At 33.5% G+C, this 16,126-nt stretch overlaps 1 protein-coding gene across 3 annotated transcripts; it reads right to left on the bottom strand.

The window, feature by feature from the left end:
• Positions 1-1,919: 1,919 nt before the first annotated feature.
• On the bottom strand, positions 1,920-15,237 carry LOC128189754 (TRPL translocation defect protein 14-like). 3 transcript variants are annotated; one of them, XM_052861501.1, is made up of 13 exons: positions 15,213-15,237; positions 14,310-14,443; positions 11,108-11,175; positions 10,515-10,552; positions 9,567-9,604; positions 9,316-9,444; positions 8,843-9,042; positions 8,591-8,668; positions 8,275-8,370; positions 7,837-7,933; positions 7,456-7,544; positions 6,649-6,764; positions 1,920-5,737 (listed from the first exon to the last, which is right to left on the bottom strand). In XM_052861501.1, exons 2-13 carry the CDS (start codon positions 14,365-14,367, stop codon positions 5,599-5,601), a joined length of 1,146 nt encoding a protein of 381 aa, XP_052717461.1. In that variant the 5' UTR covers positions 14,368-14,443; positions 15,213-15,237; the 3' UTR covers positions 1,920-5,598. The 3 variants fall into 3 exon arrangements, with proteins under 3 accessions (XP_052717461.1, XP_052717460.1, XP_052717459.1); XM_052861500.1 differs by lacking the exon at positions 15,213-15,237 and adding an exon at positions 14,700-14,944; XM_052861499.1 differs by lacking the exon at positions 15,213-15,237 and having other exon boundaries at positions 14,310-14,516.
• Positions 15,238-16,126: the final 889 nt, after the last annotated feature.

Here is a 16,126-nt window from a genome sequence, read left to right as displayed (position 1 = left end):
TGCATGAACCACCTTCCACGATTATAAGATGAATTCTTTTAAAAACACGTCGATTTATTTGATGGAATTTCTTTTCTTTTTTTAAAAAACATTTCTAGACCGTAGAAATCGTGAAGATGAGCACAACTTGACAAGGACCGAAGGTTTGTGGTGGACCTATCTCAATCCCGACAGTTCCGTCACAACATACATGTACACAGTCACTTCGCTACTGGCAAACAGATTGATAAACATTTTAACAAGACCTTGGCCCTTCGGTAGGATGTTGCTATCTATTTGTTACATTAAAAGTTTAAAATCGAATTTGAAGATTTCTAAACTTATTTATAACAATCTGGTTATCGATTTAAAATTTACAAGCTGCTATGAGAACTTAAGTTGAATTTTTTTTCTCTTAAATTAACTACGCAATTTAGTTTGTAACTAAAAAGGAAATAACCAAGCAAACAAACGGATATGCTTTCATGTGACAAAAATGTTAATCCTCCTAACACCTGGTCACTGAGTGAGTCTTTGATATCTTCTTTACTTAATCTCCAGGCAAATTAAATAATTGTTGGACAATAGAAGTGTGAAATTATCGTAACAGCTATGTATGTGTGAATGTTTACTTTTCTGGCATGCCATTAATATCCCTTTGTCTTAAAAAAGCAATGCCTGTCAAAAAAAGAATTGTAAGAGAGAATGGTTTAAGATCTATACTCTGTCCCGAGTTTTTGCTTCCACCACTTTTTGCTTGATATTTCAATAATAGTAAATACCTTTGTGCTCAAACTACGTTCATCCACTAATATGAAAAATGTCCAGATTATCTGTTTTGAAACGCCCCCTCTACCGCTTCAGGTTTCAATACACATCCCAAAATTGAAAGTCTACGGAGATTTTGCATTGCAACAGCCATTAATAAGCCCGGATGATAACGTTAAAAAATTGCGCGATGTATTCCGAGTGTATTCCGAATGGAGAAAAGATGTAAACATTCCCCATTATAAATCTCTATAAGGAATCTGTTGTCGTTCCTGTGAACTTTTCTGAGTGGAAAGGGATAATTGTTCAATAAAGATATCGTGGATATATTCCCTTTTAACGATTTCAACTGTATTTCTATCACAGGTATGTGTAATTTTATTAAAAATCATCAAAAAGCGATGGAAGCAATAACTTGGGACAGACTATAGAAGAGAACGGTTGGGCTAACTGTGCTGGAACCCCGCACGTTAGCATAGAGTGTTATGTTGGGTTAACTGTGCTGGAACCCCGCACGTTAGAGGAGTGTGTGTGATATCGGGCTAGCTGTGCTGGATTTCCGCACGTTAGTGTCGATTTTGTGCAAAGAATTGTATCAGACTGTCCGTGCTGGAATCTCCGCACGTTATTAGGTTGTTCTCTCGGAACTCCGAGAATCGGTTTTCATTGGAACCCCATGTACCGTTTAATTACCAACTTATATACAACTTGTTGAACTTTTGTTCCGTTTTAAAGTTTTTTTATTCAGCGTAAACTTGAGCGAGCGTAACGAATTGAGCTTTCCCCTGAATTCACCTTATGGATTTTAAGAACTTTTACATTACAATTTACAATACAAATACAAGATACGTTCGTGAAAGTTGGGCAGTATTTATAGCTGAAAGCCGATTGGCATGCTACCGGGCTAACCGCAACTTCACGGAAAATTCGCGATAGGATCTTTACATTTAAAATTCATTGGTGAAATATTTCTTGCGTTAGAACAAGTTGAAAACAACGCTGACGTTGAAAGAAATATATACAGACTACGTAGTCTTAGATCAAAAGCCAGATCTGATTTCAATAAAGAGCCACGGCTGAGTGGCCAGCAATGAAATAGACAGGCATACGTCACACTGCTGTTTGACACAACTACTCAAAGTTCAAGCTTTAAAAAAAAATGGTTCTACAAGTAACAGCAAACACTTTATTTTCTACTAGATAGGTTTAAAGAAATAAACAAGATGCATACATAGATGGATTAATTAATGTATAAACATACTGCAAGACTTTAAAAAGACAAAATACATGGTCGATGATGAACAGTTTTATTTCTGCAAACTTGTCACGCAATATTTGAGTTACGACATGATGAATTGAGATAAGTTTGATCACAACAGCAACAGGAAAAAAAATAATCATCAGAAACACCGAGAACAGATCAGGATTTCTTGATTATTGTAAACGGAAGGAGGAACGGGGGCAGCGCAATTCCTGTCTATAAAAAAACAGGAAGTTTCTACACGGAAGTGAGTACCAGGCACATCGAGAGGTGAGGGGGTGTGTCTATTTATAGACGTGCTTGTAATTACACAGAGTTATCATGTTAAACAGAGGGTTGTCCTAATGATATAATAAAGGTCTGTCCGATTCTTTAATGGGTGATACATATATCGAGACTTAACAATGACAATGAGAGGGTGCATTAATCAGAGGTGTGAACAATCAGAGAGATAAAAATAGAGAACAAGTTGAACAGCAGATAGTTTGTTAATTCAAAATTCTACTCAACCTTATTGAAGAAAACAGATTCATATAAACAAAAACATTTTCAGCTAAATTAAAGCAACAACGAGCAGGTTCGGAATCTTAGAAAAAATAATTACATAACACAACAATGAAATAGCAGTATGTGTTTTTACAATAAGTATAGGTGTACAACAGTCTGTCCAAATCTGCTGGTCAGGGGAGATGTGTTGCCAGTTTGAAACAGAGATAATGCCCCGTATCCTTGGAAACCAGTCCAAAAAAAGTATCAATGAAACATTTCCTTGTCCAACGAGATTACCAAAGGTCTGTGCATAGAAATTATGCACAGTGAATGAATAAGTCATTTACAGACTTTAAAAAAAAAATTACAATAGAAATGCCTTACCCTCATGTATACAAAGCTAACAACACACCAGAATAATAATGCATAGCCTACACAATAGCACTGCTGCCTAAATCAAGATATTGTTAAAATAAAATCACATTCTTTTGTTCAGACAAAAATAATGAAAACATTATTAGAAATATATTTGATATTATACAATTGGTTCCAAGTTAATATTTCATTTTTTTTAAAAATATATGAGAATACAATTAAGATTTTTGACATATTCATTTGAAAATGCAAAGTTACCTCCAAAATATACCCATATACCATGCTTTTTCAACAAAAATAAAAAGCAAAGAAATAATGTAAACTCAACAAAAAAAATTCACAAAGTCATGCAATGAAATGCAAATGAAATGCAAGTTTAAATATTTTTCAATAAAATGAAAATAATTCTACATAGAAAATATTTGCATTTGCTACTGATGGAAAACAATGTTTGGCACCATCATGTTCTAGAAAAAAAAACGTAAAAAGAGAAGAATATTTATAACTCCTTGTCAAATCAGTTCATGATTAGCAATGTTTTTACCACTGGAACTACATGCATATTACTTTGACTAGAGAAAACTTACAAAAGAATAAGTCAGAGTATTGAAAATGCTGTCATTACCGGTATATTCTTGAAAAAAAAAGTGAAAAAAATTTCACTTCATTGTCATCAAAATCTAAAATAATCCGAAATGACATACAGGTTTGTAACCAATTAATTTATCTGTATTCGAGTAGTAAAAAAATCATCAAGCAAATTGTAACCAAAATTTCATAAAATTTTGACCATAAAAGAACTTTAACGACTTAATTTAAAAAGACTAAACTTACAAGTCCATTAATCAAGTTAAGTCCTCAAATTAAATTCCGTCTCACAGATACAGTTATTTATTAAATACAATGTATCTGCTATTAAAATTTTGAGATTCTTAAAAGTCAGCAACCTAACATCACTTAATTAATTCAGTATAAACAAATTCATGCAAACCCTTTTCACTCACAGACCCTGCATTTCACAGCAACAGTACATGCAAAAAACAGAAGCAATTTCTGGAATGTTGGTTTCATTTACCTTGAGCTGACATTGATTGTTACAATTAAATTTCAAGAACATGATATTTCTGAGATTCTGTTAAGTTACTTTGGCTTCTGACTACACATTGTTTGAATGCAATGAGAAACTTTGGGATCACATTAGGTTAATTTCTTCCCCTCAGGGTACATCATTTATGTCAATTATTGATTTATGACAGACATTGAAGTTATGTTTTTATCTTTAAATCAAAGTACTGAAGTACTGACGGGAGTTGATTTTATCAATCATTATTAATTTTAAAATCAACGATATGTTATTTTGCGTGGCAATTAGTTTCTTAACTGTATTTTTATTCCGCACATTTTTAGAATATGAATTCTCTAACTTTTCTGACAAGAATTTCGAGAAAACTCCATATGAATCATGTGTTAATTCCATCAAACTATGTATCAGTAATCGAAATATTTCTAAAAATAGTACACATGTCTGGATCCAAGCAATATTGAACTCTAGTCTCGTTCTACCAGACGCTCGGCTCTCTCCGTTGATCTCCGACTACCAAGAAAGACTCTCCGTTTGTCGGAGATTTACGGATCCAGCCGAGCGTATGGTTGAACGAGACTAAATGGAACTCTGGCGTAGGAATACATACGACTACAAAAAATATCTAAATTGTTTGTACTATTTAAAATCAAGTCTGGTCAGCGGTGATGATTTGTGCTTAGGTCCAAACACTGTTTCACTTTCGGTTTGTCAGAGTAACTGCATAGGAGAGTTAATTAAAATCAGCTCCCAAAAATACATAAGAAAGCATGTAATAATTTCCTTATCATCCAGTTTAACATCTGAAATACATGTATATGATGTGTTTACTTGTACGTGTATCATTTGTTCAATGCATTTCTTATTTCCTGTTGGCCATCTACCAAATAGCTGGCTCCATATAATTATTTACTGTATTTCATATTACTTTCAATGAGTTGTAGATAACATCTAGTCCATTGATAAACTTGTTTCATTCATACCTACAATTGCTAAATGCATTTCCATTAGAGCAATGAACGTTACTGTACAACGATTGTTACAGAAATAAATGCAAGTTCATATGGGAGTTGGTGATGAGCTTTGGTTTTCAATACACAAAGTATCTAATCTCAAAGATATGGTTTTTGATGCCTTGAATTTTGCAGTGCAAAACATTTTGTAGGATTTTACATTGAAGAAATATTGAGGATGGGGGTAGGGGGAGTTAGAAACACCACTTATATCAACCATCTTGTGTAGATGTTATAAGATATCTACAGGGATCACATTACCCATGGAAGAATCTGGATTACAATAAGTTGTGTTAAGTTCTGGTGAGATAACTATGAGCAACAAGCTTCAGTAACTAAAACTACAGGATGTAAAAACATACATTGAAAAAATAAAAACCCATGTCCTAGATACAAAGTACAAAATACAATGGGAGAATTTTACTGAGACATCTGTTGGGGGGTGTCTCTTCTACAGAAGGGTCCACCAGCCAAGATATGTAGGAACCAGAATACACTTCCTAGTGAACACATGTATGACACAGAACAACACACAAGGCCGGACAGAAAAATACACATAGGCACCGGCTAATTTCAATTCTACGACTTGGGCACAAAAAAATTCTATAATAAGTTCTATGAGGGCTAGCATGTCATTCTTTAAGAGACAAATTGTACATGGAGTATTCCGTTAAACCCGTAACTTCTCGCTCAATCTCTAGAAAATCAGGTAAAGGGAGATCATCTCCTTTCAGAGCAGTGTACGTCTCCAACAAAATCAAACCTTTGCACCTGCAACATAAAACAACAGATTTATTCGTATGTCATAAAACAGCTGAGTTTATTTAAGTAGATCAATAACTAAGCTTGTTCAGGAAGACTTGAGGACTCATTTAGTATAAGCAACAGATGAGCTTTTTTTCCAGAAGACTGAGCCAAGTTGATTCAGCAAGACTGCCTACAGCTGAGCCAATTCATTGAGACTGAGCTACTGACAGCTTAAAGGGGCATGGTCACAATTTTAGTCAAATTCTTGTTTTATGTTTTCATTATTTACAATGCTTTAGAAATGCATTTCTAATGATAAAATAAAATTGAAGGTCATTTGTAGAGTTATTAGCAAGATACAGGGCTCGCAATTCTTCGTCATGTAAACAAGGTTTGTGCCCTGTTTGTGTTTACATAGGTTCAATATACCAGTAAAAAATCTTTTTCCGGCTTATTTGTCTATCTTTTTATTTATTTTAAGCATAGATACACAGTTCCTAACATTTAACACATTCGTTTTAGATTTAAAGTTGAAATATTTTAATTCAACGTTCAAAATGTAAACAAATGCTTTGTTTACATACCAAAGAATTTCAAGCTCTGTAACTTGCTTATAACTCACCAAATGACACTCAAATTTCGCCTGCCTATTAAAAAAGCCTTTTTAAAGCATCATTAATACATGTAATAAAATGGGAAAAATGATTTTTGACCAAAATCGTGACCATGCCCCTTTAATTGATTCATCAAGACTGAACTACAGTTGATCTAATCCATTGAGACTGATCAACAGATGAGCTGATTTATTTTGGCAAAGTGACGACTATTCTAACAATAAACTGATTCTTGTACCTCAGTAAAAAAAAATCAGCCAAAATTTAAGCCGTTGACTTAAAACTGAGCAGATCAGAGAACACATATAACATGAAGCAAACCTTTCTGGACTTGGTTCCTTGTAAATGTCAAGGTGAAAATATTGATTGTTCCACAGGAAACACCGCCTCTTTTTATAGATTGGGTGTCTTTTGGAGTCTTTTTGTTCATACAGAATCTGAAATAATAAGATAATGGTGATGTTTTTCTAATAAAACATTTAAATGTACTCTGTTTATTCATAACCAATGAAATTATGTTCAATACCTCATATCTCTTAACAAAGCCAAGTCTACGGTAATTCAAATGAGCAAGACTGGTCAGCTTCTACTTTCACGCAGTTGTTGCTGCGGGGTAATAACTTCCTATATACTGGTATGTATATTGTTTATAATATGAAATTGACAATACCCATTTCATTCAAACTGTAATTTTAAGACATAAATTGGGGATCATAACTTTCATATCCATGTATTTGAAAGGAAAAGTAATCCCTAGTGCAGAAATACAACAATATGTGAGAATCTAGCACATTCTCCACATTCCATTGTAGTTGTATGGTGAAAAAAAATTGCGCTATTAGGAAATCAGAAAATAGAAAATATCTAATATTTCATTCTGAGAATGATTTATATAGTTGTAAAATTCATACATATATTTTTATTGAAATACCTAGCCAGTAGGGCAGAAATATTTCTACTTATTCTCATTTATTTATGTACGTCTACAAGACAGTATAAGTCCTTGAAAGTTCTAAATGACAAATTTTTATCTGTTATTTTACCAGTAAACAGATGAGCTACTCATATGCAGTACCATTTATCTGATAGTTTTTTTGTACTTCACCTATGCCAACTCATGATACATACATTGAAGTCTTTCTCTGATATAGACATCCTTATTTCCACCATTGAGTCCTGGACTTGTCTTCTCATGGTGTGGGTGTAGGTCCAGTTACCTAGAAACAAAGCAGTGGTATTTGATATCACTATTGTAGGTCAACTTTCACAATAATCTGATGTCCTGAAGAACCTTACATTCTTAATATACAATTATTTTATCAGATGTATTTGCAAAATTCCTGAAAATGTCCTCTTCAAAATTACTTTTTGCAATAAAGTTAAAGAATTCAAAAATCTTTCGGTACATAAAATATGGAGGTTTGCAAATTCAAATATTTTCCTCTGATTACTCATCCCAGTTTCTCCTCAGAAATGATATTGTATTCTTAGTGTTTTTTAAACAGTTACCATTTTGGCCCCTTCTTCGGATCCTGGCCTGTGTTTTTCTGCTGGGACTGGACAGATAGTAATGCTGTACATCGAAGTCTTGGAAGCCAGGGAATGCCTGCCACAAAGATTACAAAAAATACAGCCATCTGAATATTGTAACATTGTAACAACGGCTCTCTACTTAAACATTATAACATCTGGCCTTAGAACCATAAAACTTAGACAGCTTGATTTTGATAACTCCTTATAATATAACCCATAAAGTTGATATTTGAAGCCTCTTGCAAATTCCACACAGACTGATCTCAGTTTCACTTTCCAACTGTATATTCATAATGTAAAAATGAAACTAATATGTAAAGTGAGCTTGCATAACTTTTATGGCACTATGGCCAGTTCTCTACAAAAACATGAAAACAAATGCTCACTGTAGAGGCATTGTAACAATTTCCTTACCTCTTCTGGAGCCAGAGACTTGACCAGGAATTTTCTTTTCTTACTTTCTGAGCTCAATCTGTCATTGACTTCTATACCCAGCCTGCTACACACTGTCTGAAACAAAATGTTCACTGGTATGTCAAACTTCACAGGAGTGTCAAGTGGTGTCAAGTAGCTATATATCAAGGACTTGGTTATAACTATAACTCAAATGATGTATATTTACATGTACATGGTTGAGGCCAACAATAGAGACATTAACAATAAATTTTTGTAAACAAATAGCTTGACCGCAACAATTAGTGTCCCATTGGTGAGAAAGAAAATCACTCACTGAGATCATTCTGTTGACTTTCTCTTCAAAGCCTGTGCTGTTGTCTATGACATCATAGTATGGGTGACCTACCCAAGCCTGCAAATCACAGTCTCAGATATTATCCAAGAAATGAATAAAGAAAGGAAAGACAATTTACTCCCAACAATTCAATATCCTCTTAAGTTTTAATATGTTTCATATGTAATCTTTGAATGTACCGGGTAAACAAGAAAAATCACACATATTTAATAAAGAGAACAGATTACGCACTGCTGCGGTAATTTCATCGAGTTTGCGTGCAGTGTCCAGGCCTTCATGCCGCGTGTTATGGCCATCCAGTGTGTAGAAAGGCTCCGCGCCATTGGCTGCCGACACCATGTGTATGATCTGGTTATACCGGTTGTCTCGCAGCTGAACCGAGTGCCAACCGTTTTCAGTCTTCATCCTCTCCCAATCATTTGGATCCAAATCTGATAAAAGTTGAGTAAATAGTTCCATTTTGTCAGGATGATGCAAAAATCAGTTCTCTCTTTTCAGCAATCCAATCACAGTATATTTCTTTGTTTACCGATACATTTTTCAATTTGATGCAAAACATTTTAATGAGATCTTTTTTTAAGAATAATCTTTTGAAAACATTTATACTCTAATCAAAATCACTCTAACAATTGATATGATTAGGAATTTTATCTCTGCTGGATATAACTCCATGTTGTCCTAGGACACCTTGACATTATACGTACAAGCTGAGGCATCCATGAGGCCTCGATCACAGATAAGCAGACAGTTCTGTTCACAGGTGTTGGCCAGATCAAAAAATGTGTCCTCAATCTGCATCATGGTTTTTATGAGATTCCTTTGGAGTCGGTATGCTAGAAATAGATAATTAGATATTATATATTGTTCTTTTTTATTAATTTGTCAATTCGCTTCAACTTGTTTACAGCATATAAAAGAATCAAATATTAACAAACTCAATTTGTACAAAACTTACCATCATCTTTGGAGAGACTTGTAAATTTAACACCACCACTGAAAGAAATTAAATAAGCCATGAAAATCAATTCAATACATGTATATAGTTCTAATGTTGTGTATGCTGGCTCCTGATCGGATAATATAAGTGCATTACATGTATACTATGTAATAAGACTAAACATGTCAGAACAAATTGAATAGTCAAACGGGTAAGAATGAAAATTGCCAAGCAGCAGCTTATCAAAACTTATGGGCAACCTAATCAAAGAAAGACTTCCTCATTAAATGTACTTCCCCATACTGGTATTATTACAGTATGGCTTCAACTCAAAACTTAGTTCAATGTCTGGAAGTTACCAAAAGAAAATCATTAAAAACTTTTACTGAAAGATGGATGGACAGAACAGACAGGGCTAACATAAGTCTTAGCCAAGATATGGGGCGAGTTCGATCACCAACTAAAGTTGAACCCCGGTTGTAAGAATAACTTATAGTGCACGTCATGTTCAAATGCACATTGGTCAACACCAGGTTATTACAATAAGAAAGATGTAAATTGCTTCTCAACTGCTACTCATCTTTTTATTGTTCATTAAAAAGGAAGGAAAACGGCATGTTATTGCAATAAATCCTATGAGTGTATGCTAAAATTTAACAGAGAGTATGCTATGCTGATTTAACAAACGCAAAATTACGAGGCTGCGCTTTCTTCCGCCATCTTTAAAAACCTTGACCAAAGTCTCTCTGCTGGTTGAACCATGGTTTCATTTTAGTCAGACTAAAGTGAGTTTGATATCATTTTACTTGAATTACAGCAACCTAATTTGTGACTGAACTCGCTAATGGTTGAGCACAACAACTTCTATAAATGTAATATTAATAGTCCCTAACAGTCATGTACAATGCTAGTCATACTGTTCTTTTCTTGTTCGTCTTTATAAAAATTCCAATCAAATGGGCTTACCTAAGGAATATATAAGCTGTTTCTGGTAATCGATAGACCTGAAATAAAAGTCAACAAATTTCATTTCAGGTTTTTTGTTTTCTCATTGTGCTACATCACAAATCAGAAAATCAATGCATGAGAATCAACATTGGCATAAGAGAAAGAAAAAACAAACCCATAATCTAGTTCATGATTACACTGAAAGCATATATTATATATTAGATAAAATATTGGAGATTTCACAGAAAATGCACAGAGACCAAATCCTTATCCAATGTGTAGTACTGATTAAATGAAACTAATAAGGTACGTGTTGACATTAATGCTGACATTAATCAGATGTCATTGCTCTTCCGGATAAAAGTGCAATTAGTTTTGGAGTCATGTCCAATATCTGGTGTTCACTTCTCTATCTGTTTTCTTTTTGTGCAGCAATCTGATACACTTTATATGCATAAAGGAGGCTTTTTCTCTGGTATGTTGAATAAAGAAGAGATTTTTTTTTTTTTACATAGTCAGACATTTGACATCCGTGCCGGACAATCACACCAATGCCTGATGATGATAATAAATGGATGGTTGCTGTGAACTCTGATCTCAATATGTCTCACCTTCCAGTTCATGCTCTCAAAAAAGGAGCTAAGTCTGGCCTGGCCGGTGGTTTTCCCTCCACATGGCCCTGAAAAACAAACACAAATGACAACCAACACCGACAAGTACATCCATTGCTATCAAAATAACTCCACATATACATTCCTGACCCCATGGGGAGACAGAAAACTGACAGTCACCACTAAACAGCCTGTCCATCCCCTGTTGATTTCAGAAATAGAAACCAACTAAACCATTTAACTCCCAGACATTTTTTGGCATACCATCATAATGTCATTTTTTATCCCTTCCCCTCCTACATATTTGATTACAGTACTTTTTATGCTAATTCAGCTTCATTGACAAGATACAAACATTTAGGGCTTGATTAAAAAAAAAAATTTTAAACTGCATATGCTTGTACATATGATCAAAAGTGTCAGGATTTGAGGTAAATTAGATACCTGCATGTATATTTGAATTTCTAACATCTGCTTAAAAGCATTTCTCACTTGAAGCATACACAATGTCTTTTCTTATGAAATATTGAACAAAAATATTGAAATATAGTTTGCATCTTTTATATACAATTTGAAGTTGTAACTGGTTTATATACTACATGCATATCAGAAGTTATATCTTAAAATAGGACTATTTTCAGTTTAAACCTTATCAACAACAAACTTCCCTCATATCAGGTTCTATATCAAATTCAGCACTCTGATTTCATCTTTTAAGGAAAAGGAGTGAAAAGAACAAATGAATAATTATCAATTAAAGATATTAATGATGCATCAATGACTTTAAATGAGCTCTAGCTCCGACTTGCATTGTCAGGCCACAGAGATCAAATGAACATGATCGACTTACGATAATTAAACACAATAAAGTGTCGTGATTATTCATAAAATCTAAAAACATCCTGGAAACCAGGAGATAATATGTAGAAGGGGGCTATCTAATATTCCAGATAGTCTGAAGAAGTTATCTAAGGCACTAAAAATAAAACGCAAAAATGATTGTTTTAAGTAATGTAAAACACATAACGAAATCCAGTACAATTTTAATTGCATTATTTGAGGTAGGTGAAATGCTGTGTATGGATGGCAAAATCACACAAAAGAGTTCATTAATCAACTATCTACAAATTCTTCATTTGCTTTGTCAGTTTGGAGCATTATAATATCAAATATATAACACTGAGATAGCTAGCTGCACCAGTTTACAAAGCTCTAGCAGTTTCTAGAAAAATTATTTCAAGGACACACGGGGAAGTTGTTAACGCTCTATAGCTACTGGTGTATTATAAAATGTTTGTGTAATGTAAATAATGATGATGGCTAACAAAACAAACAGGTCAACAATTTATAGATCTTGCATTAGTACTGTGAACATTCGAATTTGTCACTTCTTGCAAAATGAAAATTTATGTAACAGGATATATATTTGCATACCATAGGTAAAGGCAAAGTGCTACTTGTTAAGGGTATTCCTTGGTGATGGGAATTATGTCTTTCTACATTCTTTGAAAGATGCTTGATAAGACTGACATAATTCATACTACAATACATTCAAAATTTCAATGGCTGTGGATCCAAATTGAATATTTTTAAGCCTTCTATACAGTGAACTACGTAGAAGCTTTTAAAAGGCATTAACTCCAGAAAAGTTTTCACGTAATGTTTTGACTGACCCTTGTCCAATCAGATCAAAGAAGTGGAGTTGAGACATAACTGCTCGTGACTTGAATGAGAGAGAGAGGGGGAAAGAGAGAGTTTTTCATGGAGTAAATTAGAAATGACAAAGATGATCAGGAAAAATATCTATCAATAGTTATAAGTGACAAATCAAAGTTTAGTATATCTTATAAATATATGTAACTTTGAAAGTGATTTGAAATTCTTTCACCGGGGAACACCGGGGATGTCTATAATAGATAATGGGATGAAGTAATATCAAACATTAAAGAATGTACAAATATTTAAGAAACTGCTTTTCATTACAAGTATTACCGGTAGTAATTGTAATCATAGTATGCCGAATCTTCCAAGAATCAAACATAGGTCACTATTTTGCTGGAAGAAACGTAGGTATAATATGTGACTTTGATCTATAAAACTTTCTTCATGGTAACTCAGTGTAAAATATTCTTTAACTTTATCTGCCATTATTTTACTTTTTCCCACTAAGCTTTTGCATCTAAAAATATTTATTGCCCATATACATATCCCTATTCTCTATGAAAGTTTTGGTTTGTTACATCATCCCCATATTTGTAGACACTGCTGTCGGCAGCCAAGAAAATTAAAGTTACACCAATATAGGATATACATGTAATATATAGACCTCGATCCATTTGTCATTTTATAACTAATGATGATTTTTACTTCTGCATCACCTCCATTAGCTTTCTCTTTCTTCTCTCTCTCATTTAAGTCATGAGTGACAATGTCTTAACTTCGCCCTACTACAAACTGATTGGACAAAGGTCAGTTAAAACATTATGTTGAAACTTTTTTGGAGTTACCACCTATTAAAAGCTTCTACATAGTTCACTTTAGATACAGAAAGAATGTTCTACCTTGTTCCTACATGTAAATTTATTTCAAGAGACAGATTTTTAAAAACAACCTTCTCATATAATTGAAACTACTGAAATTAAAAGAGAGTTTTTAACCTTCTATTTATCATATACTAACTAAAAATAAAACAGCATTGCCTGTGATTTTTTTTTTTCAAAAGTGAACATAACATGTTATGATGTAATGTTTTTACCATTTAAAATATATCACTTTTTACATACATTAAACAGATAACTTCTGATACTTAAGTAACTTCACCACTATATAAGTACTTAATTTAGAAGGTGGGGGAAATATGCAATTGCTACTATAATCTTTGCCATAGGATTAATTATTTTGCACTGAACAGTTATAATTATACATTTGTCACATTTGTCAATGTTAAAACCAACTATATAATAAAATTGAGGATTAATTTTTTATTATTGTTTAATAAACATAACAAAAGAATTAGTGGACGAGAAAATAAAGATAAATAATCATCTGATACTTCTACTTAAGAATATCGTTCCAGTTTATCTTACAGGATCAGCATCAATATTATGTTTCAATGACACACAAGAAGAACTTAGAGTTAATCGAGACCACGTGCTCTTCTCAGGTTTACAAACATTAAATGCAAGAAACAACGTGCACATACCTCCCGTTAACACGACTTTATAGACCTTGTTACGATTTTTGCCTTCTTCCTGCGACATCACGAAGATCTGCCTGTGGACGTCTATGTAACGGTAACCTCGTGTCAACTGAAGGGGAAAGTGCGATGCATACCTCCTAAACAAATGGCAGAAGTGTTTCATCCAATAGTAGGACCGCAAGTAATGAGAGAAATCAAAACAGAAAAAAAATATTTTGTAGAATCCTGAACCCGATGCATTTAAGGAGAGAGAGAGAGAGAGAGAGAGAGAGGGAGAGAGAGAGAAAGAGAGAGAGAGAGTACACATAAATCATGGGTAATTTTTAAAAAATACATTATGATTTTAAAAAAGAACTATGATGTTTTGAATGAACATAACATTTAAATGCATACCTTTGTATTTATACAGTTATATTTACATCTACATGATCCCCTCTATTTCTTACGGAAACTGGCTTATAGTTAATTCATAGATAGAATGTCGACTAAGTAAGGTGTGGTCATCGAACGGTAAAATATCAAGACATCAATGGCAAAGTATATCACATTCGCGAGGAATCAGAGCTGGTTCAATTCGGCCACGACATTCGGGACGATATCTGATGGACTACAGTGACTTCCCGTACAATCTTCTCCACTCCTTTTGTGAAAGTGAACTCGGTGTTATTTTCTTATAAAACTACCTCTTATTAGACTAAAGATACCACACCTGTTTAAACATACAATGTACCATTCCATTATATATATGTCACTATAATTCAGTAAAATAAAACATAAGCAATTTTATATAAATCTAACTATTTTCCATCATAACCTCTCTCTTCATCCTCACACAAATTAACTCTTTCCATGCAACTTCTACGTCTGCATACATTTTGTACATATATTTTGTTATTTTTCATTTACCAATTACGGTTTTGTACTTCTCCAAATGGAGAGTGTTCCCAACGTAGTTGTTTCGTTTCCACTTCCTTGTTTTTTGTATTCTATGTTTACCTTCACATGTGTACGATTTATTTTTGTTTTGTTGTATTTTTTTTCTGAGACTTTACTTGAACAATATGTTACCAATTGTCATAGTACATGCTCTGTAATTTCAATGTTTAATTTCTTAGCGCAATTTTTCTATCCCGTGTAACGAAGAATATTGACCCGGGTTGAAAATTGACCCGGGGGTCATTTTTCAACGTTGAATTTTGACCCGGAGGGTCATTTTTCAACGTTGAAAATTGAGACCAAAATCGTGAAATTTATACCCGGGGTCATTTTTCAACGGTATGAGAAAGATTTTTCTAAACTCTGATGTCCTCGACCCGTTGAAAATTGATCCTGTTGAGAATTGACCCAAACCTCAGAGTTTTGATCTTACAATTGATCTTACACTACTATGTATAAAAGCTAAAAAGATGACCGTTTGCTTCGGAATGGAGCAGGCGAGTAGGGCTAGAATATTTTTTGACATAGATGACATGGTTTTCATTCCCTCATGTGACAGAATTTATTGTTTAAACTTGTCACAATCTCTGATAAATATATCTAACAAACATATTGTCCGTCACTTTTAAGGCAATTCAACAATTTTCATTTATACTGGTTTTTTTTATACGTATACATATATACAGCATATACATATTTACACATGTTTTTAATTTTTTACGACTTAAAAATGATTTTTCATAAACTTTATTGAAGCACCATCCAATTTTCTGCATATACAGTCATGGTTCTTCTTAAAAATGCAATTTATTTCTATTATTTTGAGTTTTCAATTCTATTATTTACCTGTAAATTAGAAACACAGGCAACTGACGTAATATATT

The sequence above is a fragment of the Crassostrea angulata genome, chromosome 6 (assembly GCF_025612915.1).
Source record: "Crassostrea angulata isolate pt1a10 chromosome 6, ASM2561291v2, whole genome shotgun sequence".
Classification (NCBI taxonomy): domain Eukaryota; kingdom Metazoa; phylum Mollusca; class Bivalvia; order Ostreida; family Ostreidae; genus Magallana; species Magallana angulata.
The sequence above is the reverse complement of the archived record's forward strand: the minus strand, read 5'-3'. Positions and strand labels throughout refer to the sequence as shown.

Bases quoted from the DNA above. Each gene is read 5' to 3' on its own strand.
- LOC128189754 (XM_052861499.1), bottom strand. From the start codon at position 14,469: ATGAAACACTTCTGCCATTTGTTTAGGAGGTATGCATCGCACTTTCCC. The intron at 9,043-9,315 runs GTACGTATAATG...AACTTTTATCAG, and splicing joins CCTCATGGATGCCTCAGCTT to ATTTGGATCCAAATGATTGG. The intron at 8,371-8,590 runs GTGAGTGATTTT...ATTTTGTTTCAG, and splicing joins AAGTCAACAGAATGATCTCA to ACAGTGTGTAGCAGGCTGGG.